The 16,112-nt window shown below is 39.8% G+C and overlaps 1 protein-coding gene across 8 annotated transcripts in view; it reads right to left on the reverse strand.

Annotated features, from left to right (window-relative positions):
• DTWD2 (DTW domain containing 2) overlaps positions 1-16,112 on the reverse strand; it is a 1,117,698-nt gene that overhangs the window by 884,268 nt on the left and 217,318 nt on the right. For 5 of the 8 annotated variants that reach the window (XR_014838622.1, XR_014838613.1, XR_014838615.1 and 2 more), the window contains one exon: positions 11,092-11,158. Coding sequence is in view for 2 of the 8 variants with exons in the window: in XM_085014346.1 (XP_084870472.1) it covers positions 11,114-11,158 (45 nt within the window). In the remaining 6 variants the exon portion in view is untranslated. Of the gene's footprint in view, positions 1-5,878; positions 11,159-16,112 lie in introns of those variants that run through there. The other 3 variants (XR_014838614.1, XM_021084663.2, XR_014838623.1) reach the window with 3 other exon arrangements.

Genomic DNA, 16,112 nt, shown 5'->3' on the forward strand with positions numbered 1-16,112 from the left:
GTAGAGTTAGCTTAACTAACTTCTTCCCCAAAATGATTTTCAAACCAGAGGAATGGCATACTTTTTAAATCTAGAATAGGATTCAATTACAGATGATGCAATTCTCCATTAACCAAAGATACTCCCTAGTAGGCCCTACTTACCATTTCACTTGATCACATCTTTATGCTGGGGCTGCTCAAAAAGACACTGAGTCCACTCCCTAGCCCTTCCTGGTCTAGTTATGTAGGCAGTAATTCTTTCCACACTGCTCTGCATCCAAAGGCCTTGGTTGGACAGAAGCAACACTGGTTGTCTGGCTCTGTGAACATGAATTTTTCTAGGATCACCTTTATTATATCAAACAAACATATCTACCCTCTGAAATGTTTCTTTAAAAAATAACATAAAATGAGGTGTCTCCAGGGCACTGGTACATTCTCCCTTAAAATACTGAAGATGTAAGCCTTCCTTAAGGAAATATTTCTCTCACAACAGAAAACAGAACTTTCTTTCATCCTGACTTCTAACTCTGTTCTTATCTGTTTGATGTGCAGGAGGGTTTTGAGAAATTGCCAGAAAAGGACTTCTAAGGCTAGGTTGTTTGTTTAGATTCTGGTCTCTTCTACGACAGGGACAGTGACCTATTCATCTTTGTACACCAAGCTTGTGACACAATTCCAGTGTCTTTATAGTTGCTCAATAAATGCTGTTGAACGTGGGCTGAATGACTATGCTTAATAAGAAACAAGATAGCACAATGTTTGGATAAAACAGTGTTTGGATAAGCAAGCTGCCATTGATCCCAGACTCCCACCCAAAAGGAGGAATCACTCTTACAATAGCCTGGCTTCTGATTTCGGGTTAAAAGAAGTGATTTCACTATTTGGAGACCCCCTCTTGCTCTGGAATATCCAACCACTTATACTGAACTGAAAGCAGTCTCCCTGAAATTTCCATTATATTTGGTATAAATTAGGCTTGAAATCCACATCTTAAAATCATCTTGGAGGCTCTGTGTGGTTTTTTATTTTAGAGCTTCCTTTGGATACTCTAAGAATTTGGACCTGGCAAAAACAACTTTGGAAAAAATAACAAAGTAACAATCTGATCTTCACATATATGTTCTCATCCTGAGAGGAACCAAAATGAAACTGATGGAAAACTTCCATTGCTAGGGCGAGGGAGTCATCTAAGCAACAAGAGTCATGAGGAAAGTACATCTCTCTGCATTCTGAACCCTAGTGTGGCTACGGTCTTACTGAATTGTTTAAAATATCTGGCTATTCAGGAGTTCCTATAGTCGCTCAGTGGTAATGAACCCGACTAGTACCCATGAGGATATGAGCTTGATCCCTGGCCTGGCACAGGGTTAAGGATCCAGCACTGCCATGAGCTGTGGTGCAGGTCACAGACATGGTTTGGATCCTGCATTTCTGTGGCTGCAGTATAGGCTGGCAGCTACAGCTCTGATTTGACTCCTAGCCTGGGAACTTGCATACCTACTGGGTGTGGCCCTAAAAAGACAAAAATAAAATAAAATATTTCGCTATTCATTCTCAAGTATCTTTTGCATTTCTACTAAATGCTAGACACTGTGATATGTACTAGATATAGAGAAACTGAAGATATAATCAAGGCTTTCAAGAAACTCACATTTAGTTTTAAAGAAGTAAACCAATAAATATTAACTATGTAATAAATGTTCTGCTGTCTATAGACACAGAGTTCTAAAGAAATTTATCCAGAGAAATATTTAATTCAGTCAGCCAAGGTCATGGAAGTCTTCCCAAATTGGAAATGCCTGACTTGATTCACTGTATGACAGAGTAAAATTTGGCTAACCAAATAAAAGGAAGGTATTTGAAGCAAAAAGATTATCCTGCATAATAGCATGGGGGAATAGAGAAACTAAAAAATGTTCAGGCTTACAAATGGCTTAATGTATTTGGAAGATGGGTTGAAATAACATACTGACAGAGAAGTGAAGCTGGATGCATATGCCAAAGCCTGATCATGAAAGAATTAATATTCCATGCTAAGACGTTTACCTTTATCCTTTGGAATAGAGAGCCATTGAAAACTTGAGAAGGGAAGTAGCAATACAATATTTGCATTTTGGAAAGATCACCCTTATGGCATGGTAAAAAGTGGATTAAAGGGGACAAGAGTAAGCCAAAGAGAAAGAGGATTTGGTTGGGATGACCTAGAACAGAATGGGGTAAGGGGAGAAGCAGTGGGAGTAGAGAGAAAGGGGCTGATGTAAAACACACTGAGAAAGTGGAATTAATAGAACACAGGAGCTCTTTGGACATGATTTGAGCAGAAGGGATGAGTCTAGAATAATTCTGAGATTTCTAATTCACGTGATGAGGTGGAAAGAGACACATTCATTAAGCCACTTTTCTTAGTTTTCTCAGTATTGTATGCGGACCACAAACATCAGAAACACTGGAAGTGTTTGCAAACAGTGTCAGTTTCTCATCCCATCCTAGACATAGTGAGTCAGAATTTAGGCATAATGAAGCTTGATACACACTGCACAAAATTAAGAAATGCAGGAAGAGGAGCAGGTGAGACACTAAGTAAGGTAATGTGCTTAGTTTAAAGCCTGTTGTTTTTGCGAAGCCAATGGAACATCTTCAAGGATGGGGTCCATGAGCGGTAGGTAATGTAAGACTCCAGCTCGGGTGAAAGAAAGGGTCTGAAATCATTTTCTTTAGAAGTCAACAGCTTCCTATAACTCAAATGCACTCAATTACAGGCACTCAAGACATAGGTGGTTAATGGATGATTAAATGAAGTCATCCAGGAACATAAAGAAGGGAAACAACAAGGAAAGCCCTGAGATTAACCCTGGAAACATTGAGATGTAGGATATTATCAGGAGAAAAGTAGCCTACCAGGAAACAAAGCATGTACTAGTACAAAAATACTGGGTTCAGCCCTAGTTTTACTGAACCAGCAGAGATAAAACCTAGGGCAAGCATAGCTATTCTGATGATTCAAATCCATTCTATCTCTAGAGAGGATAGGCGAGCATGTCAGATGGTTACCATTTAAATCTGTCATGAGAGGTTTCATAATGCCCTAACCATGAGCTGCTCTATCATTTTCTCCCTAATTACTCCCCAAAAGAAGGCTTTGGTCACTACAAAGGAATGCACAGTAGCCAACTATAGTTGCATGAACACAAGCTTTATTGACACCTCTAAGATCCCAACTTAGCCCAGGAATGTGGGGAGAAATAATAGGAAAAGCAGGCTAACGTAACTCTTTCTCATGTGTTCTCTGTGACAGCTGAGGGGCAGAGTAGTCACTGGGCTCTAGGCCCCAAAAGACATGGACAATCCTCCAACTGTATTAAAAGAAATAGCCACAAGAAATTCTTCCAAGATAGATATCAAGAACTAGACCCTCAGACCTATTCCAGGTAACTTCTCCACTTCCAGCTGGGCAGCCCTGTAAGGTCCCTCAGTGACAGAGATTAGGAGGATTTTAATCAACTCAAATACACTCAATTCAAATACTTCAAACATTTAACTGACCCCATCTACACAGATTTCAAACAGCAAACTTAGCACAGTGGAGTTATTATCACCCCCAAACATTTTTTCTTATAATCAATAAGATGCATTGTATTTCAAAACTCAGACAATTTCCATAACTATCATTTAAGCATAAGAGATCCATCCCATAGCCATCATTTCAAAACAAGTGTTTACCACTATCAGAACTGCTAATGATCTTCCTAAGTCATAATTTGTAGAGGCACTTTCAAGTTTTCTATTTGGGCAAACAAATCCTTAAGGAGCTTTTTGTTTTGTTTTATTTTCAGTATTATCCCTGGATAATAGGAGAGAGCTGATTGGCACGGCCAGATATAGATGGTAGGAAGACAGGGGTGACAGCATATCCAACATCTTGGCTGGTACTCATCAACGGTCAGAAAGTTAGAAGGTTAAACTGCATTGATGATTCTGATCCCAACATACCCAGTGGTTTATCAAATAGTTATTCAAGTCTTTCAGCATTTTCTCTCTGTACCTCAGTCTCCTCATCTGTAAAATAGCAATAACAATTTTAGCTATCTGTTATGGTTTTTGAGAGGGCTAAAAAAAGTAATCTATATAAATGTATTGTAAGTGCTCTGTAAGGTTTGCTTTTACTTTTATTATCAAAAGCACTATTTTGATTTGTAAGTCACAGAGGTTAAAAAATTACTAGAAGGAAAAAAAATCCCCAAAATGAAGAAGACTTTTTAATGTTTTTCTATTATCAGAGGCTCTTAAACGCATCCTTCTAAAGTCCAAAAGCAACCTATTTTGATGAAGCTAGTACACTTTATCTCTTCAGCAGCACTTGACTTTTAGCCTAAACAGATGTCACAAGATTCCACTGGGTAGGGCAATTTGTTGTTGAGGAGAGTAAGGACTTTTGCATAAATACAAGTCTGGGTTCCCTTAATTTCCAGCTTTCAAACACTGAGAAATAGGAGTTCCTGTTGTGGCTCAGTGATAATGAACCTGACTAATATTCATGAGAATGCAGGTTTGATACCCGGTCCTGTTCAGTGGGTTAAGGACCCAGCATTGCCATGAGCTGTGGTGGAGGTTACAGACAAGGCTCAGATCCAGCATTACTGTGTCATAGGCCAGCAGCTGCAGGTCCAATTTGACCCCTAAACTGGGAACTTCCATACACCGCATGTGCAGCCCTAAAAAAATATTTGAGAAAGTTCTTAATTCTGAGCCCTGTATCCTCATTCATGGAAGGAGACCTTATCACTAATGTGGAAGGATTTGTATAAGATTAAAAATGAGACAATATAATAATTTTTAATTACTGTATTTTTCCTCCCCACTCAGTAGAAACATCCAACTTGCCCCAAAGTTTATCATTTATGGACTATATGTCTAAAGTGAGGAGCTAAGGCCTGGTAATGGTGAACAACAATTTTCACATATCAATAAAACCCACCGTTTTTGCTCCTTTAAGTCCTTCCTTATTTAAATCATTATAGTTCGAAGAATTCCCTGGTCATATATCAACCTGGGGTGGAGTGGGGGGAAGGACTTACTGAAGAGAGTTCATTAAATATTGAGTAAAGAATTGAAGTGTGGATAAGCAATGAGTTCCTGCTGCAGAGCACAGGGAACTATATCTACTCACTTGAGACGGACAATGTGAGAAAAAGAATATGTGTGTGACTGGGTCAAGGTGCGACTGGGTCACTTTGCTATACAGCAGAAACATTGTAAATCAACTATAATAGAAAAAATTAAAATCTTACAAAAAGATTTGTAAAGAATTGAAGCTCAGTATTTATACTAGGGATTGCCAACTCAAACAACTACAGGGATCATCCCCGTAATGGAAATAAGAGAAGCAGGTTGGTTGTAACAATAGGGAATGGGGAGGACTGTGGCAAACTAAAGAGTATATACACACTTTAAAGTGAGCAGGGGCAACAATGTGGTTTACCTCAATTGTCCTTATGCAAGAATGCAAGCCCAGTGTTGCCAGAGATTGCTTCTTAAAAGAAGCCAGAAATCACATTTGCATGTGATGTAGTCTGAACTCTACATATTAACATCAAGTTCTATTAAAAACAAACAAACAAGAGAGATCAAATAAAAAATTTTGTGCCAAATTCAATCCATGGGCCATCAGATTGAAATTTCTGATTTATAAATCATCGTTATGACCACCATATGGCCAATTCTGGCAAAAATCTCAAAAGTGGCCACTAATGTGAACTTTTTCTTTCTTACCACGTATAACTGGTTAGTTCTCCGTCCCTTCACATTCAACCAAGACTAACAAGATAATGTTAAAGAATACTTGAAAAGAACATTCCAAAGAAGTGAACTTGCCTGGGCAAATTATCTCCAGGCAATTTTATTTTTTTTTTAATTTTACCCACTCAAATGCTTGCTTTGACAAATCCTAAGCACCCGGTAATGAAAGGTCTGCCTGATGATGCTGGGACAAAGGACAAAAGAGACAGGTCTGTCTCAATTCAGGAGGTCCCCTCCCCCATCACGCCAGCTGACCTTGACAAGAAGGGTGGTAGAAAGTGTCTGGCTCTCAAGCTCACTGACATTTGGAAGCACAGGTGCAGCCTGGAGCCCTGGCAGGATTCAGCCAGGCACTCCTGTGACAAGCCCAAGCCTGAGAGGGGGCAGTCCCCTGACAGCCTAAACAGGAGGCTGAATCTGTCACTGTCTGGCTGAAGCTGCTGTCTGGGACAAGTGCTGACACCAAACGCCTGAATGGAAGCTCAATCAAATGGGCATTTGTTACAGAAAACTCCCCCAACTCATATTTCACAGTGATCAGAGGCGGTGAGGCAGAGATCCCCAAATGGCTCATCACTAGAGTATTAGCCATGGTGGTTATCATAGAGGGACAGCTGGGCTGAAGCCAAAGAGGCCCTCTTTGGAGACAGCAAATGTTCAGTGCCCTGGGGTGGCATGTCCCCCCACACCTCCATCCCCCAGTGCATGGCTCTCCTACACCCCCTTGAGGGTCTGAAAGGAAAGAGCACAAGGGGGATGTGCTGGGTGGGAAGGAAGGCGTACCCTTGGAGGTAACAACAGTCTGAGGGCAGAGCCCTGTCTATGGTCCATCAGACACAGGCCCTGGCCTTTTGTTTCACAGCTTCGTTTTAGTCAAAACAATGAGAACACTTTGGGACTTATCCTTCTAAAGAAAAGGGTTTTATTTTTCTTTCATTGACGCTGCTCTACAATGCACTCCACAATGCTCAATTCTGTGCCCAATCAGTCTGATGGAATTGAAACCCAAATGAAAAAGGCAGAGGAAATGCCATCGAATTTAGTTTTTGTCTCAGGAGTCACACAGAGAACTTCTCTTCCCACCCTCTTCTTTCTAATTACATTGGCACAGCAGTAAAGAATGGTGATTACCTCCAAGCATCTCACCCATTAAATAAGATGCCCCCATAACCCTGCTCCAAAGCCCATCCTGTGTTGTCGGTTACCTTCCTCCTTTGGGAAACTTGAGAATCAAATTTAAAATAATAAGCAAAAGATGAAATCTTTCTCAGAGTAACATGAATCTTTTGAATTCAAAAGCCCAATGGCTTTGACGTGACTAGGATCCTCACTTATACAGTTACCAAATGAACAACAGAAAGAATGAGATAATCACTAGAATACTCACAAATATCCAAGTCTCATGTGCAGCTATCACGGTGACAAATATAACATTAATAACCACTTCAAGCCTTCTTCTAAGCACTGAATCCTTACAATAACCAGTGAAATAGGAAAAGTATTATCCCAATATTACAGGAAAGGAAACCAAGGCCCAGGAGGCTTAATTAAATTGTTTAAGTCATACAGCTTGGAAGAGGCAGTGTCTGGATTACAAAAAAAACGGTGCCTTACACATAGTACTAAAACTATTGATGAGAGTTGCTAAGTTGTTGTGGTGAAAGAACTCAATTTAGAATCAGAATGCCTTGATTTAGTCTTAGTATGTACGCAACACCCACCAATTAATAAGGGAAAAGATGACTACTCCAAACAAGCCAAAAATAGAAAATTCACATAAAATTTTTACAAGTGACTGAAAAAAATACATGTAACATCTCACTGGTATTCAAATATTTGAAAATTACAGTGATGTGATATGCTAGTTTTTGCCTATCAAATTGACAAATATCTTTTAAAATTGTAATATCCAGTATGGGTAAGAGTGTACCATTAGCAACTATGGGGAAAAGTGTTGATTTATGTAACATTTCTGGGGGGCAACCTGATAATATATGTCAAAACCTCACAAGTGGTTTATGTCTTCTCTGGTAATTTTAAAACTCGGCTATAAATTCTTTGCCACTCCTTTCCTCTCTGAATTGGCAGAGATTGTGACTGCTTCAACCAAGGGAGTATAGCAAAAGTGACACCAGTGACCAACCTCTAAGGCTAAACCCTAAAGTCCATACACATCTGCTGTGTGCCACAGAAATGCTCTTGGAACCCTGAGCCAAGTCACAAAAGCACTACACTGAGATCACCAGGCTGAAAGGGCCCCATGTAGGATCAGCAGTCAAGTTGTAGCTGAGCCCAGCCTCTGAGATCCCAGACGTCACAAAGCAGAGAACAACCATCCCTGCTGAGTCCTCTCTCAATTCCTAACTGAGAGCAACAATGAGCATAATAAAATTGTGGTTATTTAATGTGCTTAAGTTTGGGCTTGGTTCGCTATACAGCAACGAAGAACTGGAATAACCTCTTAACTGAGAATTATTCTTCTAAAACCTACCCTAAGAGAACAGAGATGTGAACAAGAATTATATACAAAGATGTTTATGGCATCACTGTTTGAAATAGGGGAAAATATGAAATGTACATTTGAATAAAAAGGGTTTTCTTCAGCCATTGATGAAATGTGGCAATTTAAAGTCAAGTTTTAGAAAACTTTATTAATATGAAAAAAACCTTCATAACTTATTATTTAAAGGAGGGTTTAAAATAACAGAACACTTCGTGGGGAAAAAAATCATATACATATGCAATATAACTGGATGAAAATATTCCACAATTTAAATAGTGGCTATTACTGAGCTGTGATATTATGGGTGTTTTTTTTTCCTCTTGATGAGTTTCTGCATTTCTAAAATTCATGAAAGCAGTATACAATGTGCTAATAATACATAGTATGACCTCATTAAATGTACATAACTTTCAAGATCTCTTACGGAAGATTTGAGGTCAAATTTCAGCAACTTCTGTCTTACTGCCTTTTTACAAAGATTCTAAATTTTAATTTCCTTATTTATCAAATCAAGATAACATTTACCTCAAATGATTATTATGAGGTTAAACTACATACTAACTAGGTTCTTGGTATGGACCCATGTACCCAGTAGGCACTCAGTAAGCAGCATTTTTTTTTTTTTTTTGTCTTTTTAGGGCCGTACCTGCTGCATGTGGAAGTTCCCAGGCTAGGGGTCAAATCAGAGCTTTGTGCCGCCCCATGCCACAGCCACAGCAATGCCAGATCCAAGCCCTGTGTGAGACCTATACCACAGCCCACCGTAATGCTGGATCCTTTAACCCACTGAGCAGGGCCAGGGATTGAACCCAAGTCCTCATGGACACTAGTCAGGTTCATTACCCCTGAGCCACAAAGGGCACTCCAATAAGGGGATTTTAAATTCAATGATTTAAATACTTAATTTAAACACTTAATCCAAATTTTCAAACACAATCAGAATGAGTATTTGAAATAAATGTCTGTAGATCCCAAGTGAATAAAGAACATTAATGTTTGACCTTGTATTTCACCAATCATCTAAAACAAGTAGAATTTGGCCAAACTGCAAACCACTGTGATTCTCACTGCCACATGTTGGCCTTATTTATTACCACTGGTATTAGACAAGCACCAAGTCCTCCTGCTATGCTAAGTAAATGGTAAGCAAATACCTGAGGTAAAGTGAAGAGATCGGGCAGCAATTGATTTTCCCTTCTGATGTGTTAGAGCTTTCTTCTACTAATTGCAGCTGTCCCCAGCAAGACTGTGAAGGAAGTCTTAAACCTAAAGCTTTCCAATGATCTATGAAGAACCCCTACCCCCATATCTCCCTGGTTTATATTCTTCTCATTCCCAGATCATGGTGCTATGGATTTGTTAGGTAGAGCCCCAGGGTATTGAGAGTGAGCTATGGTTCAACAAAAGACTTTCTGGAGAAGGTATAGAGAACATGCCTGGATCTACTCATGGGGAGTCAAGGCAGGGTGCATGCAGAGGGCACAGGCATTTGGGGGGGGACCATAGGTAGAGTGCTTTAGGTTCCCCAGGCTATGGTCAGATTGCTCATTTCAAACCAAAAAGAGCAGAGTTTTTGTAAGCTCCTACAGGCACATAAGGGGAAGGAACGCCCCAGGGAGACTACTGCTCACAAGGGCTGCTGGAGAAGTTATATCATGAGTTTACATTTACTTGCAACTCTGGAGGCTTTTCTTTTCGGGTTGTTATCTAAGGCATGCAATCTTGGGATGGGCTAGTGTCAATTCAAGGCCCCAGCAGGCTACATGGCACTAAATAGATGCTACAGCAGCAATATCATGGAGTAGCTTAGCTAAATTCTTGACACACAAGCATATCCTTGATAAGCGCTAATAACAACAGGAGCTAACTTCTGTTGAGAACCCCTCTATGACAGGCACTGTTCTCAACACTCTACTTATATTAGCTCATTTAATCCTTACCATAACACTATGATGTAGGTACTGTTATCATCCCTGCTTCTCATGTGAGGAATCAGAAACACAGAGAAGGTAAGTAACCCATGGTTACACAGCTAGAAAGCAAGGAGAGGAACCTAGTCAGCAAGCTCCAAGGCACATAGTCTTTATCTCTCCTCTATAATGCTGTATGTAATCAATATGATTAATCTATCCACTATAAAAAACTTGGCATGGGAGGAAGAACATCAGACTACTTTTCACTAGTGTTATCACCAAGGTGATAATTGACCCCCACAGCCTAATCCAAGTGATGATGATGCAATGACAATATTACAAATAGAGAAAAAGGATAACCACTCTTCCACACTGAACCCTGGTTAACCCTCCCTCTTCCTCTCTGTGACACTACCTTTTGTACGATCCAAAGGTCTTTAGGCGTGTCCTATTAACATTTGTGTCCTCTGGGCTTCGTGCACCATCTAGCCCATCTCAGGAGTTTAATAACAACTTATTCAGCTGAATTGAAGAGGTTTTATTCATGTTAGCAGTTTCTACCTAATTCCTGTCTCCCAAGAGTTTTTCTTTGGAAGACACACACACAACGTTGTTGAATAAACGCTGATTCATCTAGCATGAAGTGGTTGGGATCTGGAGTCAATGCCTTAGGAAACTCAACACCTGGCCTTTAGGATTAAGTGGAAATTGATAAATGACATGCCTAACCTCCACCTGGACTTTGAACCAATCAAGTTCAAACTGGGAATAAGATAAGACAGATGGAATCCAAATACAGTGTGAACATCTTGCTAATTAAGCTGATATTGGAGAATGTGATTTATATCTATGGGTCAGTGGGTTTCACAACCTTGAATTCCACAATTAGACTTACTCAGTTCTTGGAAGGACGGGATTCACTCTGGTAGGAGAACCCAGGCACTTGATGAGCATGTCTTCTCCTAAAAAGAAAAGAAAGAATGGAATGCCCATGTCCATTTCCTATTTCCAAGTCATCAATGAAACTGTCGTTCTTCCTCCCCTGGGAAGGAGTAAGTGAGAGCATGGCTGCATAAGAAGAGAGAATAAGAAAGGAAATCTGACCCTCTACCTGCTATGACTCAGGTGAGTGAGAACCTGAAAGTCATGAAGAGAAGGCTTTGGTAGAACTGAGAACAGCTGATCGATTTCATCATTGAGTCGAGTGCATAGTTACACAAATTATTGACATTCCTGTTTCTCTTTCATCTGTAAAATATGTATATATATTGCATATTTCATTGCACATCAACAATTAAAATTTTTGGTTTTAAGTTTGGGTTGAAAACCCAGAGGAATTAAGTATCACATAGACAGAGTCTTCAGCAAATTTGGCACCACTTCTTATTGTGTAATACAACCCTGAATGAGCCTGTAAGCTTTCAGAAAATACAGATTCTTTCATTTCATTGTATTCCCCAGATTACAATGCATATGGTAATTTGTCTACAAAAGCTTTCCCATCAATGCATATGTGAAAGAAGAAAAAAACTCTCATTGGCTATTTAACTTGTAACTCAAGGAAGAAGAAATTACAGGAAGCTTAATTTAGGAATCATTCATTCTTATGTCTAATAGGGGCACTAGGAATGGATTTTCCCATAAAAGGTCTACAAAGTGGATCTTTGCATACAAATATAACTAGGGTTGAGATTCCTCTACATTTCAGATGAAAGCACTCACATCTTATTCCACAAGGAATACTCGAGCATTTCATTTCTGGACCTAGGATGGGGCAAGAAATATACAGAATGGAGCCTGGAGAAATGGGAATGGGGACTGAAATTTGGGAGAGAAAGAGGGCCAGGAGTTTGGAGAATGGTATTTACCTCGCTTCCTTTCTTCCACCCTTACTACTTAGGTCAGCTCTCCTGCCCCAACAAGATGCCCTAGCCCATCACTAGAGACAAGTGGGAAGGGAGAGAAAGGGGCTATGGGTGGAGGCAGAGGGCTCTGTAAAAGGAAAAAAGAGGGGGAGGGAAAAGACAGGGAAGTACTGCTGTCCAGTAAAGAGGAAGGTGAGCCCTGCCAGCTGTGGCTAAAGAAGTCTTTCTTATGTGAGCTAGAGTCAATAAGCAAATATGACTGAAGGGTAACCTATTCAAGCCATTATGGATTCGAGCCTGCTTAATATTTGACTAACTAAAAACAGACTAGAGAGTTAGGTCTCAGGTCTAGGTCATCTTTATCACTTACTACCTGGGAAGCCCTGGGCTCATTACTTAACCTCTGCCCACTGCAAAGCAATAATTATTTATTCCATGCTGAGCAGAGTTCTAAGCACTTTACATGCATCATCTCATTTAATTCTTACATAAATATTCTTAGGAAACAGAGGGAGCCATGCAGCCTTCTGTCTCTGAGAGTAGATCTCCTATTTACAGAATCTCCCTTAACTCCAACCCTTTTTCAAAGTATTTTCAGTGGCATGCCAAGTCAGCAAGAAGTTAAGATTCCTTGAACCTTGGAACTGAAGATTTGAAGGAGAGAAAGTAAAGCCCATAGAGCAGGCTTCCTCTTTGGATATCCCAGCTTAAAAGTGATCATTTTAAAATTTGGTAAGAGATTATCCATGCAATCTAAGAAGCTAATTTTCTAAAACACTTCTTTCCATAATGCAGAAGTGAAAACATTTTCCAAGTTAGTATTTTCTTCTGCTATTTTGGTATAGTTGATTTAAATAGTGAGCTTAGTTGCCACATATAGAAGGCCCAAACTGCCTGATGTTTATTTGAACAACTGTGAGTTCTCAAATATACCTTGTTTTGATTTTGTTTTCTATTTCTTCTGTGAGGTTCATAGCTACCTCTTCTACCGTCACAGGATTTCATTTACAAACTGTCTAACTTAACCTAATTAGCAAGCCAGAGCCCCTAATCCTCAAGAGTTTCCCCACTCCTCCAGTTCCCCAGCTGCAATACCCTCAGTTGTCAATGTAAAGTCATTTCTGAAAACCAGGAGGGGATAAATGGAAACTGGTCTTGACCACAGAGAAAATAGTCTCGTTTCCTCCATTTTCTGGCACCTGACTTTAAGGATTTCACTTCTCATTTAGAGCATGCCAAGTTCCATGGTTGCTGAGGAGCTTCAGGATAATCCAAGCAGGTGTCTTTCATCCTATTTCCTGGTGTCTTGGTCATCAGGATGGGGCACTACTGCAAACCCCATCTTAGATGTGCTGCTGCTCTGTAAAGTAACGGTGTTCAATTATCGTGCACTCCATTTTCACCTTGCCTCCAATTGTTCTGGTCATGTCAGAGATTTAACTTTGATGCATACATTGCTTTGAAGAAAAGAGGAAAAAGTAACAGGAGGGGGAAGGATTAGCAGCTCAAAAGCTTTTAAAATCTTGATTTCATTGAAATGAAATCATACTTTACCTACCCTCTTTAGATGTTGATGATTGCATTAATTCCAGATGAAAAGTAGTCAGTAGGTGTCTTTTTTTTTTTTTTTTTTTTTTTTTTTTTTTTTTTTTTTTTTAAGCTGGTGAAGTTTTTCTACAGGGAGCCTGTAAAGGAAAACTCTCTTTCTCCCAGTGCTCCTAGGCAAAGTATTGAAGTACAATCCCAACGAAATCAAAGTGACAAGCTAGAAGGCACCCCTAGTCACCAGCTCTGTGAGTTCTTTTAGGACTTGAATACAATCGTCAGTTGTCAAGGTCTCTTTGTAGACCAGACAAGTAACCATGAGTGCAAGGTCTAAATCAAACTTGCCCAAAAGACAACGCTACCTTTTCACATCTGATAGCAGTATCCAATGGCAAACCCAAGATCGAATGGTAAACTAAGGTATTAGGAAAAGTCATCAAAGCAACCATCAAATAACTCCGTAAAAATGTAACTGTGTTTAATGCAAGGACACAAAGTCACTGTTACCACATTTTCCAAACCAAAAATGAACACATATCCAATACATGTTCTGACTGAAAAAATGATTTCAATAACTCCCTAGTGAGTGCCCACTGCGTGCTAGGCATGGTTCTCAGCATTGCAGATGAAGTTGTGAACAAAACATGAATGGTCCCTGCCCTTGAGGAAATTACATTCTAATAATAATTAGATATAAAATGTATTATTTGATAATTATAAATGTTATTACATCTCTTCCAGCCCCTTCACATCTCAATAACATCTAGATCATAAGAAAATAATGAAAAAGCCTTGCAAATTGGACCGAGAAATACTTAAGAATTAAGGAAGTCCACCATTCCCGTGGGAGGAAGGGCTGGGGGAAGCTGAAGGGGCTCATTCTTTGCAGTCATCTCACCTCACTGATTGAATGATAAAAGTGTTTGTCCACCCACTCCAGCCCCCTTCAATGTCAAATCACATTGAAATCATTCTAGACTGGGGAGTTCCTGCTGTGGCCCAGCGGAAATGAATCTGACTAGGATCCATGCAGATGCAGGTTCAAACCCTGGCTTTGCTCAGCGGATGGGGGATCCGGCATTGCCATAAGCTGTAGTATAGGTCGCAGACGCAGAGGCTCAGATCCCATGTTGCTGTGGCTGTGGTGTAGGCCGGCAGCTACAGTTTCTGATTTTACCCCTAGCCTGGGAACTTCCACATGCCATGGATAAGGCCCTAAAAAGAAAAAAATAAATAAAAATAAAAATAAAAACATGTCTTATGTGGCATTTTAAGGAGATTGGGTCTTTTGGACAAGGAAAAAAAAAAAGGCCTTAATGAAATCATTTGGGTTTATCAATTGAACTGAAAACCAAAGAGAATAATGAGAAAATGATACAACAAGGAGAAATGGAGCTAAGTCTCTTCCTCCCCGAGCTTTCAAGACCAAAGTTATTTCTGTCAGGGGAAATGAGAAAAGAATCACATGACTTTCGAGCCCTGGATAAAACATCATTGTTAAATACAGTCTTTAGCTGAAAAGAAGTAAGCAAGAATCCATGCTTTTCCTCCCTTGACACTTAGTAATATTTGTCTGAATTCTTTTAACGTTTCCCCCTTTCCTGTTGGCTGCTGAAGCATGCACTTAAAGTCGAAGGAGTGTTAGCAGGTTGGGATACTGTCTCACTTAGATGGTTTTATACTTAAGAAAATGGGGATGAAAGAACTTATTTGTTTTTCCTCTCTCTATGTATACATTCCCTAAGTATCTTCACCCACTCTTTTGGTTAATCATCATCAGTGACTAGCTGCAAATCTCTGTATCTAAGTACATTCTGTAGATGCCACACTTTTAAAACACAACAGGGCTAGCACTGGGATCTGGGGTTTTCCCATGTCCCACATACTGCTTCTCTTTATGCATCCTGCAGCTTAATGACAGGCACCACCATGGCCAAAGTCTCCCACCACTCAAGAAAAATTATGATACAATCATGCAGCAGTCACCTCTAACAACACTTAAGAACCATAAAAAACATGGTTGAAAGAATTTTTTAAAAAAACACACATAGGAATTCTTGTTGTGGTGCAGCAGAAATGAATCTTAATAGTATCCATGAAGACATGGGTTCAATCCCTGGCCTTACTCAGTGGGTTAAGGATCTGGCATCACCGTGAGCTGTAGTATAGGTCACAGCTATTGCTGTGGTGTAGGTCAGCAGGTGCAGCTCTGATTTGACTCCTAGCCTGGGAACTTCCATATGCCATGGGTGCAGCCATAAAAACCAAAACCAAAACAAAACAAACAAAACAAACAAACAAACAAACAAAAAAACCCCACATACAAACAAATGGAAGAACATCCATCTTCATGGATTGGAAGACATAATATAGTTAAGAAGTCCATTCTACCCAAGGTGGTCTAAGGACTCAATGCAATCCTTACCAATGGTGGGAGCCATAAAAAAGTGAGGAGAATGAATGACAGGCCACATTATTAGGAAATAACTTTTCAAAAACTTGAAAG

This window comes from Sus scrofa, chromosome 2 (genome assembly GCF_054392235.1).
Source record: "Sus scrofa isolate SSC_HxYL_T2T_F1_AM1 chromosome 2, Sscrofa_HxYL_maternal_Yorkshire_Landrace_v2.0, whole genome shotgun sequence".
Taxonomy (NCBI): domain Eukaryota; kingdom Metazoa; phylum Chordata; class Mammalia; order Artiodactyla; family Suidae; genus Sus; species Sus scrofa.